This window comes from Cyanistes caeruleus, chromosome 11 (genome assembly GCF_971803275.1).
Source record: "Cyanistes caeruleus chromosome 11, bCyaCae1.hap1.1, whole genome shotgun sequence".
In the NCBI taxonomy this organism is placed as follows: domain Eukaryota; kingdom Metazoa; phylum Chordata; class Aves; order Passeriformes; family Paridae; genus Cyanistes; species Cyanistes caeruleus.
In genome coordinates this window covers 9323386-9337682 of record NC_141711.1, presented here as the reverse complement: position 1 = coordinate 9337682, position 14297 = coordinate 9323386, and the positions used below count along the sequence as shown (strand labels likewise).

The 14297-nt window shown below is 44.1% G+C and overlaps 1 protein-coding gene across 3 annotated transcripts in view; it reads left to right on the top strand.

Annotated features, from left to right (window-relative positions):
- Positions 1–14297, top strand: part of SETD5 (SET domain containing 5) — a 66179-nt gene that overhangs the window by 16464 nt on the left and 35418 nt on the right. For 2 of the 3 annotated variants that reach the window (XM_086846024.1, XM_086846021.1), the window contains exons 2-3: positions 9861–10035; positions 13803–13908. In XM_086846024.1, coding sequence (XP_086702150.1) covers positions 9965–10035; positions 13803–13908 — 177 coding nt within the window. In that variant the 5' untranslated portion in view covers positions 9861–9964. Of the gene's footprint in view, positions 1–1746; positions 2638–9860; positions 10036–13802; positions 13909–14297 lie in introns of those variants that run through there. The other variant, XM_086846022.1, reaches the window with a different exon arrangement.

Genomic DNA, 14297 nt, shown 5'->3' with positions numbered 1-14297 from the left:
CTGACTACTGGGTGAACACCCACTGTACGTGGAGGATCCAACATGCAGATCTGGGGCACGCTGAGTCAGTAGTACCTGCATTTTGGGATCAGTGCCTATCTTACCAGTGCCAAAATACTGTATGTGAGATGCAGTTCATTCAGGAAAGTGAAACATGGTAAAGAAATCCCCTGGACATTGTTCAGCATCACTGAGTGGTTGGAAGCCCCGGAAGGGGAGCTAAAGGGTTTTAGCTGATGCTGCCTTTGGGCCTCACGATTCCTCTGCACCACTGTCCTGCTGACTCAGTCTGCTCTTTAACTGTACTGGGAAAAGCACATCTGCCAGAAATATGTGAATTTGCTAGGGGTCCCAGAACCATCTGACATGACCAAGAGTGCAGCTGGGCACCAGGTCCTGAGCAAGTGCTACAGTTTGTGATGTCTCCTAGGAAGATATCCCTAAGAAGGGGATGTGGTGGGACAGTGCACTGGGCTGAGCCTTGAAACCTGCCAGCATGGAAATATTTACAAAATCCTGTAAAAGTCACTGGATTTTAATGCATAACAGTGATTATGTAGCTCGATCTGACTCTTGCCATGTGCAGCACGGGTTGCAGGTGTTTTTGTCACCTGGTTTCCCACTCGAGGCACATCAGACAGACCAGTGTTTGTGGAACGCAGCACCAGAGTATTACACAAGCCAGGAGTAACTTCCTTACAATGCAGAGAAAAATGTATTTGCATGATCTCGAGCCCAGGTGCAAGGCTGCAAAACTTGCCAGTCACAAACCACAAAGGCCAGGTTGGAGCTGGAATGGCACTCGCTGATGGTTTGGGCTGGGGGGGAAGGGTCAAAACGAGTCCTGTAATGGAAAGCAGGGCTGAACCTTCGCGTGGGAGCTGCGGCTCCATAATTGCCACACTGTGTGATGTTGCCATGGCTGCCCGGGCAGTCCCTGCGCGGTTTCCTGATGTGTGAGAGCAGGCCGAGGCTGCCGGCGAGCGCAGAGCTGCCCTACGTGTTTGGGGAGCTCAGGCGTGCGCTGGCAAGCCGCGCTGATGGGAGGATCCCTGTGTGGGAGATCGGAGCCTTTGAGCTCAGTCTCTTTCCCATCTCTTCCCTCCCAACAGATCAGAGAACGAGCTGTGATTTTTGCAGGACTTCAAAACACCTTCTCTGTTGTTTTTTTTTCTTTTTTCCCCTTTATTTTTACTTCTTTCTCTCCATTGTAAAGTCTTTCATTCTGCCTTAAGCCAGGGTCGTGTTCGGACCAGGTTGCAGTGTGAAATAGAGAGTCCTGGGGGCACGAAGGAAGGCCTGGGGGGGCTTGCCGGGCCTGGGGGGCTCTGGCATGTTTTGATCCGAGAGCTTTTGGCTGCCTTGCCATCTGCATAGCCTGTGAATAGTTTTCTCTGGCACAGACCTTGTTCCTTAGTGTTGCATCATCTCTGGGAGAAAGGCCAGGTCCGGAGCCCCAGCACAAAGGCTTTCTGAAGCCGATGAAGCTTGTTCTGTGTGCGGAGCGTCTCTCTCCTTCCTGTCGTCCTTTCCATGGGATTCCTGAAGCGGCCTCCGTCCGAGAGCCCCCTCGTCAACAGCTGCTTTTTCTCTGCCGCTTCCTGCACACCTGGCTGATGCAACGTCTGCCTTGGAAGCGCTGCTGGAGCCTCCTCTGAAGCTGGGTTGTTTGCCCCGGCGGGGAGTGGCCGGGCAGCCAGCCCTGTCACGTGGGGGCCTTAAATAGATGGAGAAAGGACGTACAGCGAGACCTCGAGGCACAGGCAGAGAGTATTTAGTGGGATTATGCAGAAATCTTTTTTCCGATACTAGGACTGGAGGTTGCAGTCCTACTCCTGGCAACTTGTTAGTGGTTAGCTTTCCGCTGGTTGTAAGTTTGGGATACTGCTCTGTGCCAGTAAATTCTGCTGATTCCCCTTCTATATTCAGCGACTTCCCGTGACTCTGGACTGTCTGAATTCTCATGGGAATTGTAATTCTCTGGCTTTGGATTTGATCCTAGTTATTGCCCTTTATTGCCGAGTTTCCCTCTGACCTTGCATGTGGTACAGGCTTTTCTTTCTGAAATACCTTCAAAATGCAATTTCAAGGTCTAAAGGTTTTTTTTCTCTTTGTGAGGGGGTTGTCTGACAAGCTTTTAAATTTAAGGTTTGTCTACTTAGGAAAGTTTAATAGTTGCATGGATAAAACCGTTCATGTGAATACTGTGGCATCCACAAGCAACAAAATTTAGAACAAGGAAACTCTTTGGTCTGCTAAGATTGAACCAATGTTACTTACATTATTTAAATTAATCTTGAGTCTTACTTGGTCCATAGCCATTTTCTGGTGCAGGCAGCTCTCTTAAAACCTGGAAGCTTAGGGATATATATGGGCAAGGTGTAGTGGACTAAGCAGTGGTGTTTCCAATATTGCTGTTCCTAGTTATCAGCCCCATTGCAGAAATGTATTGCCCCTAGAAGAGTGTCTAAAAGAGAATATGTATTTTACCTGTTTCTGCTTTTAGTCCAGTCTTCTTGGCATCAACTGCAATTGATGAGACATGGCAGTGTTTCCTTCCTGCCACCTGTTTTGGCAAAGACTTAGAGGAGACAGTCGCAGCAGTAACATCAGCTGCCACAGCTGGATTCACTGGAGGTTGGTTGTCAAACTCTTAATCTCAGAGTATCTGTTCTGAACCTTTTTGTTTGCATTTTTGTGACATACAGACATTTGACTGTTTTCCTTCACCTCATGGGAAAAGAGAGCAGCAACCTCACAGTATAGGACCAGCATAGCAATTAGGATATGTTCCCTGCACTGCAGAATAGTTTTGCTCCATGACTGTTACAAAATCAAAAGTTTGTGGAACTGGAAGAGAAAAGGGATATTTTTCTTTTTCTTGTTCCATGTACTTTAGTAATTTTTGTATCTTCAACTGTGGTGCCTTATGTGTAATCCTTTTTCCCTCTTGTATTACTATATATTTTCCAGACAATAGTAGAGTATTTGCAAAAATAAAATATAATAAATATAATAAAATATATGAAATTAAAAAATATAATTTTAAATGCTTTATTGTTAGAAGAATTTGCTACCTTCATCATTGGAATGCTGTGAGATAGAGCCACTATAAAGCAACATTTTTAGCATAGAAAGGGATTTTTTTGAGTATATGGGATTTTTCTGAATTTCTCCGCTATTTCTGTTATTATTTTAATTTTATTTTGATGATTGCAAATTTTTATAGTGTTGTGATATTTTCTTGAAGATTTCCTCTGTTTATGACCCTTAAACTTACGTGGAGTTTAATATTGGTTGTGACCTTCTTGGTTGGGATAGTCCTTTTTGCATTACATTATTGTCATTCCTTTAAAACATTGTCTGTGTCACCTGCTCAGCACCATGCAAATGCTGCCAGGTCCCTTCTCATCAGCGTGGAGTGCAGGCAAAGCTCCCTGGCGTGTGTCTGCCACCTCCATATAAACATACCTCAGAATAATTGGGTCTGCCATGGATCACTGCTACTCTGTAATTTGCTTCTGCTTTCTAATATGGTATTTTTATGGAATTACCTTTATGTGTGACTCTTCAACCAATTTAAAATCAATAGAAATTAAACTTTCCAGTAAGGTTCTGTGATGCAAATTGGATGTTTTAAGAAAGTCCAAACAAACTCTTGTCTGACATCTTCACCTCTGGAGCATATTGAACTGTCAAGGATGTGACTGAACTGTCTGTAAGAAGGTGCTTCTGGAGGCAAAGTCTTACCTGCCCTTTTATAATCTCTTACTAAATTTCTCTTCTATTTTTTATCATCGGATCTGACATCTTTAGTGATTTCAAAAGAAAAATGGGATTTTGTTTTGGCTTGTATAATGTCTTGACTGCCAAAGCAGCAGCAAAGTTTTGAGGTTATTCTTTTTGCTTTTCAAAGTAATTTCTGCAGTCTTGGGTCAGTTGCTGAGAGTACTTGGCCATGGATTTTGTAATTTCTTTGCTTGATGGTTTAATTTCTCTCAGTTGCTCTCTGATCATTTGTAGTCCCTTAAGGTGTAGTTCACAGAGTAAATTTAACTAAAATTGATGTTTTTTTCATGAGATAAAATGATGTATTCCTGTGGATGGATATGGTAAAAATTGCCTTAAAATGGCTTAAACCTAGTTTAGGTTTTTTTATTAAATATACTAACTTTCCATCTGTTTCCAAATTTTATAAAAAACAGTTTAACTTGCTTATACCTCAGTTTTAATACTGGCTTACATAGCTTTCACTAAACAGCTTGATCATGCTGATGTTAGCTAAGTAGCTGTATTCATAAACATCTGTTGTGGTAGTTCATAGTGCTTTCATAAAACACTTCAAGAATAATGGGAATTGTTAATATGATTTCATATATTGTATGGAACAACCTGACTGATGCATGGCCCATTGATACCAAAAGTATTTTAAATCACCCATATCCTAAAAGCAATAGTCTTGCTATTCCCTGATCTTTGACTCCAGCTCTTGTCAGTGTGGTAAGCAGGAACAGGTCTCACTGGGTTGTTGCTTTTTGACATTTTACAATTTTAATATGCTGCTATTCTTGTTCTAAGAGCTTGTCGGTATTTTGTCAAGGTTCTCTAGATCCCAGAGAGCAAAATGAACTCTGAACCAAATGTGTACATACAAGCATTTCTTTTTGCATATGGTTGCATACATATAAACCAGGGGACAGTTTTGAGAAAGGCCTAAGACAGATAAATCTTTAACCATTGTGCTATACTTTGTCAATAATTTGGTTATCATGGTATGCATAGCTAGTAATGAATACCAGTGTTGCCTGTTACTTTGATCCTTTCTGTTGTAGACCAGGACTGAGTTCTTCCAGGCCCTGTGGGATAGAATTGCTGTCTAGCTTTGTCAGCCCACTAGCAGATGATATATGGGTCTAATGATAATAGTGAATACTTCTATCAATATTTCATTCTTTAAAACTGGCTCAGTTGTTGCCTTACTGCTTAGTGAACACAGCTTGTTTTCAGAGCAGAGCTAAGCATTTGTATTGGTAGATTGAGGTACAATTAAAGTACTTCTAGCAATCTATTTCACAGTAAGTTGGAGCTAATGATATAAGGATTTCTCTGCTCTGCCCCTGTGTCTGTTTAGATGTCCTTATAGAACAACATGTCTGAAATTCAGGAAATTTGATACAATTTTTGGACCTAACTGTTAAACACAGAAAACCTTGATCTGATTCTGTTTGCTCTAAAGGTGCTTTCCCTTCTGTGAGGATCTGACCTTGACATGAGGTCTGTCTATGTACAGGCAATGCTTGATTGGACTCAGGTGGACTGCACTCATATTTGAGTGGCACTGGTTGATGAGAGGACTTTTTTAGCATAGTGTAATGGAAGCTGTTCCTGTTTACATTAGATGTCCTATAGATTTTGGTTATTCTGAAATGTCCAGGGGGAAAGATGAATGAAGATCTGAAATGCTAACACTTGTTACACTCCTCCACATGCTGAGTGATTTGCCACTGGTGCAGATGACAGTGTGAGTATGAACTCATCAAACCTTGTTGTCTCTGTACCAAATGAGGCTGGTGGAGAGGATGCCAAGGAAGGCTGCACGGCAGAGCTGCTATTACCAGTTTTCCACCAGCTCTGGACTGGCCTGTGGCAGTATGAGCTGCAGGAGGAAAAAAGTGCATTGAATTTGGTATGAGTGGTAATGGCATGGGAGCTTAAAGATGTGCAACTCATTATACATGGAGCTGATCCTCTGTAGGTGACTTAGAGGTCCATTGCTGAGCATGGAGAAGATGATGGTGGTTATTGTTCAGACAGTAGTAATTCTGTGTTGTCAGAAGTTTGGAATCTGTTTCCAGTCAGGGACTTCAGTAACTGAAGTTGTTGGGAAGTGTGGGGAGAGGTAAAGGAAGCTCTTACCCGTCCTTTACTATCTGTGAACAAGAAGTGATCATCATTAGTGCACATGGAGGTGATTTCCCTGTTCTCCCTGCTCTGGCTCACATGTTGAAGTTTTGCATAATCAGAAAAAGTTTTTGTCAGTTTGTCCATGATATGTTTGTACCAGTGTTACCTTTTTATCTTTCGTGGCCATGCATGAGATACTGGATGCACAGTGGTAAAGTATTTCAGGCTCTCTGTGGACACAGGCTTACAGATGTGCACTGACCCTGCAGAGGAACAGGATGAATCTTGGTCCTCCCCCATTTGCTTTGCCCTTGAATCTGTGACTGTGGGAGGGTGCAAGCGATATGTTCTGTCCCCCCTGAGATTGTACAGCATCACCTGAACAGCACCAAAGGGTGATGGTGTCTGAATTTAGGCAGTACATGCAGTCAGTCAGTGAGACTGTGCCCAGGGATTTTTGTCTGCCAGTGAACCAGTGAATTTTTCATGACGTTCACAAATACTTTGTAGATTCTGTCACCAAGTGTTGCACACCATGGGTGCCCAGAGGTGTCTGTATGACTGGGACACAAATGAAAACAGGAACAACCACATCTTGAAGGAGGAAGCTCTGGTGAGCTCTTTGAATCACCATGCTTGATTGGCCCTGTTAGTACAGACTTTTAACACCACAAGTAATAAAGAGAGTTTCCAGCAGTAAATTTTCTGCATCTGCTTTATTTGTACATGGATGGCACTGGCTGTGGAAGTGAGCCAATGCAGCGCTGCAGCTGTTGCATCCTAAACAGAGTTCCAAAAATTAAATTCACTGTTACAGCAGCAGGTGTTGATTAACCTTTGCTTGGCCAGCTTAGATTTATTACAGTCCTTTCTGTCAATACAGGATGTTACCTGAAACAACTGAATAGCATATATTCACAGTGTAGCCAATGCAGCCACACACAATGGGTCTGTCCCTTGGCGTGTGACCCGTGCTGAGTGAGAACTGGGGATCCCAGCTGGGGTGGCTGCGTGGGTGGATGCTCATCTGGGCTGTTCTGATGATGTTGGGGAAGACCAGGTATCTTTATAGTGGTATGACTGGTTAAGGAGGCTGGTGTGTAGGTACCAAATGTGGGGGAAAAATTATCTTTAAATGCTGCATTTCCAAAACCAGCTAAATATTGTCTACCTGTTAGACCATCAAAATTCCCATTTCTATTTGATTTCAAGAAGAATTGTGTTGTGAGACAGATTTGTGCTGTGGTCTGAAGCTCATTGGATTTGAATTAGGAGTTTGAATTTTAGAAAAACTTCTTCCAGTGACAGCAGAGAGAACTGGGAGTGACTTCTATTTTTTTTCCTGTACAGCAGTATTTTTGGGGGTAGAGGTAGGAAGGACCTTGGGGATTGAATATACAGGAAATTGGCCAGTTTGGTAGGTGAACATTTAGATCTCAAGCCCAGCATTTTCTGTCAGGCTGATGTTTTGCATGTTAGCGGGCCAAATTTTGTGGAGTCCAGACTGTAATGTAGCCTGAAGGTGATGTGGTCTTGGACAGCACTTGAAATTGGTCTCAACAGTTCACTTTGAATTTTTACATTGTCAGAATTGAAAGTACACATAAAATAGTAGCACCAAACAGTAAAATCTGAGCATGGGAGATAGTTGGGCAAGTATTGCTGGGTCAACACAAAAGTGAACTGGAATTTGCCTTGTTTAACCTTTCAGTTTGCTATTTCATGTTTCTCCAGTAATCTCCTCAAAAATGGGAGTTATCAGACCGTATCAGTGTAGCAGCATTTGTACAATGCTGACAGAAAGAGGGTTTCCTATGAGAAGTGGGTGAAAACTTGTCCCAGTTACTCCTGGACTCACCAGGTATCCTGTGACTCTCTAGTCCAGAAGCTTGCACCTGAAATCCTCCAGTTCTGCTGAGTCACAGGCAGGCAGGAGGCTGGAATTTGTCCTGATGAAATGTCGGGCTGCTGCCAGCTGGGTATGGTCACTGGCAAAGACATGAGATCGATAGAGGGAAAAACATCTAAACAAGTATTTAGAAAGATTTCTGGGTGTGGGGAGAGGAAGAGTATTCCACATCCCTTAAAGGGAAGGGTGCTTCAGACACTGAGAAACTTGTCTTATTTATTTTAACCTTGTGCTAGAGTTTGCTAACTCGGTTGAAGCAGGGATTGATGTCTGTAGCTTTTAGCTGTATTTTAGGAGCAGTTTGTCTCATCTTGTGTCAGTGTAGAAATCACAGCTCTTGTTACAAGCATGACAAAGGGTAAATAAGACACTCCTGGAAGGTCCTTTTATTTTCTTCTCTTTTTTTTATTTTTTATTTTTTTTTTTCCCCATTAGACACACTCAAGGACACTGGGCTGTCTTGGGTTGGAACTGCTTGAGAGCTTAGTCCTGCCCGTTTCCTTTTTCATCTCCCACCTCCCCGTGAGACCATTGCTTTGGGGCATAACAGGGAATTGCCACAGACCACTTAGAAATCTTTATGTGCTACTTCTGTAATTCACTGTATGCCTGTCATACTGTCTGAAAGATTTTCCATAGGGATGTATGCTGAAGTAGGAAAGTATTTCCTTGTTCCAAGAGAAGTGGCCTGCCTTTTAAGACAGGAAAAGGCAATATAGCATGTAGCATTTAAACTTTCTGACTCTCGCTCTTCATTTGCCCTTATAGTGAGCGTGTGTTTTTGTCTTTCTGGGGTTTTTGTGTATTAAACAATGGCTGGACTTTGGTGTCCAAAGGCAGTTCCCTGTGAGAAATTCACTACCCACAGGAAAACTTGGCTCACGGCCTCTCTCTAGCCCAGGAGGGTTTGCTGGCAGAGTCCCGAGATGCCGGGGAGCATGTGACAGCAGCCTGGCTTGTCTGCGCTGCCGGAGCCAGGGAAAGGCAGTGGAAAGTATTCAAGGCTGCCCTTAAACTTTAACGTGCAGAGAGGGTGGCTGTCACCATTTTTCTTTGGTTTTGGAGCTACCTTTGCTGCGTGCAGAAACGCAGCTTCTCTCTGTGTTGTGGGGAGGTTCTCTCAAGCTGCGTAGAATAATAGCTCCTTTATGCTCATCTGTGTTATTGAGGTTATTTACATAACGAGGAGCTGATCCCGTTTCACCTCCGGCCGCCATCCGACCCTAGGAAGTCCGCGTTTATGGGCGATTTCTCGCGGCCGTAGCGAAGCGCTGTGGTCAGCAGGGGAGGTGGAGGCCGGGCTTCCCCCGCACGGCCGGCGGCTGCGCCCCGCTGCCGCCCTGAGCCGCCCCGGCTCCCCGCGCACAGCGGCGCCTTCCCCGCTCCAGCCGCCCCACCTGGCTCTGCCGTGGGCAGCCTGCAGGGACTGTCGAGGCCCGCTGTGTCAGGGCTCACTGAGGCACTGGTGCGGAGTCCAGGAGGGGCCTCGTGGCCCAGGGTCGGTGGTGTGGGAACAGCTGCTCTGCCGCTCACACTCACCTGTGCTGTATATATGTGCCTTGTATATGCACATACAAACTGATGGCTGGGGAGAGGTCTCAGCTCGGCCCACCCTGGCACTGTCTAGTTGTCCACAGAGATGGGATTTTGCCTGCAGTTTAGGGAAATAGTTAAAATATGCTGGTGGGGGGCTGTGGGTGATAGTTGACAGCTGCTGCTTATATGCAGAAAGAGCTAATAGATTACTTATCTGATAATTAGTCCTAAGTTTACCTGGGGGAGGGGGGAACTATCATTATCAGCTTTAAGGCAAAGCAGCTCATTGCATATCACTCCAACACTGTAAAAAAAACCCCAATGTCCCCACCAAACTACTACCATCTACCTCTTCCCTGGCCCTACATATGAAAATGAAGTAAAAATGATGTGGCATGTCACTGATGGAAATCTATTTCTGCTTTTCTTTTCTGTGAAAGCCTTCTTTAGAGGCATACAGGGAGACCTCATCCCATAACAGAGATGCAATGCTTTGTTTCTACCCTGGTAGGTTTCCCCATGTCCGTGACGTGTTGGCCGAGGCTCTGCGGCTCCTCTCCGCCCTCGGAGCGGCCAGTCGCTGCCCTCTGGACTCCGTGATCCCCGACGGGCGTCATGAGCATTGCAATCCCTCTGGGAGTCACCACACCAGATACGTCCTACTCCGACATGGCTGCAGGATCGGAGTGAGTGTTACCCCACGGATGAGGAGAAAGGAGAACGGGAGGGTGCCAGAGGGCTGACCTGGAGTCGGGCTGTAGGATTGGTGCCAGTGCTTTCTCCACTTGGGAGAAAGGGGCTGCTGGTCCACTGGCTGTATGAGAGATGGGTGTTAACAAATGCAGTGTTACAGAAATTGGTACGTCTGACAGAGGATATGGTAAAGGAGAATTCCAATAGTATGAGGCACTCAGCCATGGGTTTTGTATCAGCTTGACTAGTAAATCTATATTCAAGTGCAGACAGTCGTGCGTTTGCTGTACCCAGGTTTGACGTTGGCATGGTACAAGCCAGCTCCTTTTCCAGGAGCTGTAATGTGAGGGATCAGTGTGCTGAACCTTCCTGTCAGTAGAGCCTATCAGCTCAGACTTGGTACCAGTCCTGTATTGACTGATTTGTGGACACTTTTGGAGTTTGACAGAGATGTGAGAAAGCATCAGCCTGGGCAGGCACTTTTATTTTGTTTCTGCTCCTGAGCAGAATCCAAGGAGCATCCTTTGGAGTCCCCACCACAGGACCATTGCAGGGCTCTCACTGCAGCCATATCTCTGAAGCCTTTTGGAGGGGACTTATATTTCTTTTAAAAGACTTTGCTTCTGCAGAGTCAGGAGAATTTCAAAATCAGGAAATACTGCATTGTGATCTCTTCTTAAGACCCTTGTTAGAATGGTGTCAGCTAGGATGAGAGAGAGTATGATTTTGTCAGGGACAAGAGTGAGGGCTGAAGTTTATTTTTGTGTGCTTCTACCTCCTGCTTACCTGCATCCTTCCTTGAAACATGGGCTGTAGTATCTTTACAAAAATCTACAAATGACGTTTTCGAGATAGGTTTTTCCCGTGTATTATTTAAAGGTACCTACTGTGCAAATACTTGCATGTCAGCTGGATCAGTGTAGAACAGAAATTGCTCCAGACTCTATTAATTTTGATCTGTAAGAGCAGTGGGCTAAGGTATGAATCATTGTTTTTCCCCTTCCATCTCACCCTGATTTTACTATGCATAGAGTTTGACTGCACAGTCGTACTCTCTGCAAGACTGCTAATGCTCTTTTTTGTCTGTCTTGGCACTGACCCCATTCTAGCCATTCTTCCTCGTGATGCTTCATTCCATCCTAAAGCCCACATTTTTACATGTTGTTTTTAAATGGGGAATCAGAATTTAGTAAGTCACTCATCTGCACTGGTTACATGATCTTTCACATTTCAAGATATAACATTTAGTATTGCTTGTCACCCTGCTTCTCCCACAGCAGCACTTTGGAGACTCAACATGCAGGAATTTAAAACTGTTTATGACAGGAGAAAGATTGCTAAATAGTTTGCTCATGTACTTTGCTTTCAAAGCTGAGCATGGGAGGGCGAAGATCCAGATGTATCTGCGCATGTGTCCCTTGTAGCATTTAAGTATCAAAAAGACTGACTGTAAACTTTCTGCAAAGCATTTTCTTTCTCCCTTGTAAGAAATTTGTAGGTCCAACTTGAGGCTAGGCTGGAGTGCTTTGAAAAAAGGTGTTTGAAGATTTCTGAATTGGTTTCTCTGCCTGTTTTCTGAAAATCGGGAATGCCTGGAGTTTATTCTCCAGGCTTTGCATCGATGCACTGTTACTGCTGAAGTGTCCTTCATGGGTCTGTTCAAAGTTAAGGCTGTCTTTCACTTTGCCTTTGAAACTCTCTGGTTTGATACATAAAGTCTGGGGTACCTGAGCTTCGTGCCTCTTACAAGGAACTGATTCCAAGATGTGCATCACGAAGACAGTGGGGAAAGTAAAAGGAAAACTAGCTGATCCTCTTTACTGGCTGAGCTTTAGCATCTTCCCTGGCCTCTGATACAGAGAGGAGGTGAAAATGGTGTAGGGTGTTGCTTTTCATCTGAGGGTGACATGGAGGTTGCAGAGTAGTTTTGCTGTGTTAGTCTGACTGCATATTGGAAGGTGTGGAAGCTCCCTGGTGTGCTGCTGCTGAGGAAGCATGGGCCCCAGCATTGTTGCCCCTGGACACCGTTGCATCAACAGTCCTGAAGTTTTACTGCTAATGCTTGCAGCAGCATTGCTGGTATTCCAGTCTGACCGTGGCTAGGAAAGTGGGTGACTTGGACATATCTGCTGCTTAGACTGTTTAGGCTCTTCTTCTTCTAATATTGAAATATTTCTGAAAGTGTTATTAAAAGTGAATGGATTTGACACTGTACCAATCTGAAAGTCCTAAAGGATTGTTGCAAAGGCTGGATTATGTGGCAAGCTCTACATATACGTCTTTATTAAGAAGTATATCCTTTGAGAGAAATCATCTGTAGCTCCTGCTTCTGACAGTTTAGCTGGCTGTAGTCATATTGAAAACCAACTGAATTTATCGTGTCATGCACCTAAATCCTGAGCTACAGAAGTGTTGTTTGCATAGATGTAACGTCTTCTACTTTCTGCAGTTCTTTGTACAATAAATTATTGCTCCTTTATGTTGCAAAGACAGATCCACCTTACTCCAGAATAAGCCAGAAGCTCAGAGATTGGTGCCTTGGAGAATAGATGAGGCTGAGTGGCAGGGTGGGGCAAACTTCAGTGCAGCAGAGATTTCAAGAGCTAATAGGAAGTCCAAAGGGCAAGGGGTTACTCTTCTTGGGTGCCTAAGCACTGCCTCACGCGTGATTGCTGGCCATTGTTTGATGGTGCCTGATTCACGCTGACCATGTAGGACCCACTGAGAATCCTGTGAGATCTCACCAGAGCAGCAGAGGTCCAAGGTAAAGTTTTCCTTTTCTGTATTTTTCTTCCCTGCTTGCTCAGCTCCACACTGTAATTTTGATGAAGATTTCATCTGCAGACATGATTCAGTAATACTCTGCTGTATTCTGATAGAGTCCCTACTTCTGATCTGTGCAGAGGTTATCTGACTTGTAACTTCTGCTTGTAACAGAGGACAGCGTGTTTCCATGCTGGTGTTCTGTCTGTAGCCTCATTATCTAATATCCCCTGCATTGAATTGCAGCTGTCCCTTCTCTGAGTAGGGTTTCTGCAGCTTTCTGCTGAGGATATACCTTCGATTTTTAGCAGTTTTTTTTCACCACCCTGTGGTGGAAGAGTGTATTGTACTTCAGCAGCAGATTTCCTGTTCTGCTCATTGCAGGCTGCTGTATAGAAAGCACAGGGTGAATTTGATCTATCTGTGGCCGCTGTCTGTCCAGGTCATGGATTTTGTTGTCTCTTTGTAAGAGGAATCTCCAATTCCTGGTAGTTGCTGTCAGGATAGCTGCAATTTTCCTGCAGGCTTTATCATAGGATGTTGGGCTCAGTAACAATTGGTATCTGAGGGACAGAGAAACAAGCGCAGGTGCAGGAAAGCTGCTTAGCTGCAGTTGAAATAAGCTGTTGCAGAGATAAAATGGCAGTAGTGTTCAGTGGCTTTGAGATTAGGCTAGCTGGATTCAGATGTGGATGCTGAACTAGACCAGATTTTCTCAACAATAAGGAAACTGAACTTCTTACATGCTAATTACCTTTTTAACTTCCCAGACTGAGACCTAGTTTAATGAGCTGTATAGGGTGGCCCTTACTCTGAAAGCAGGTTCATCCTGTACAGCTTCTGCACACATGATGCTTGGTGAAACGCATGACACCACCTCGATCTCTTGAAATTTCTTCATTTTGAGCTCATGTGTTCAATAGAAAAGAGCAGTGAAATACTGGCGCTAAAAAAATGATGTTGTATTGATGGGTTTTACTTCTGGCCCTTTCTGCAGCCCAGAGTCTGTGGAAGCTAGTCCAGCTGTCAGTGAGAAGAATGTGTACTCCAGCCACGGCTATGGGGCCACCCAGAAACACAGCTATCGCGGGCTGCCTTACGCAGTGAGTACTCTCTCTGCAGTGAATCAGCTCTTTACTGTCTACTTTTACTCTTTTCTCCTTGTTCCATAGTTCTTTGCCTATTAAGCCGCAGGAGTTTTGGCTTGTTTATTAGGGAACACTAAGTTAGAGCTGAGTTTTGCCATACATTTTTCATTTCTGTGTTTATTGTTTGTGAAGTCTTGCATACTCTATTGCAAGCTTTATTAGTGTTCTAGGCGATAGATTTTTAACTGAATGAAGTATATGAATGAAGTGTGAATATATATGAATATATAATATTTTCCTGGTGGTAATTTTATGCCCCATTTAGTTTATTGTGCACTATTTATACTTGTTTTAACTGTGCAGATTTTCACAGTGGTAACATAAAACAATGAGAGTCAAGGATC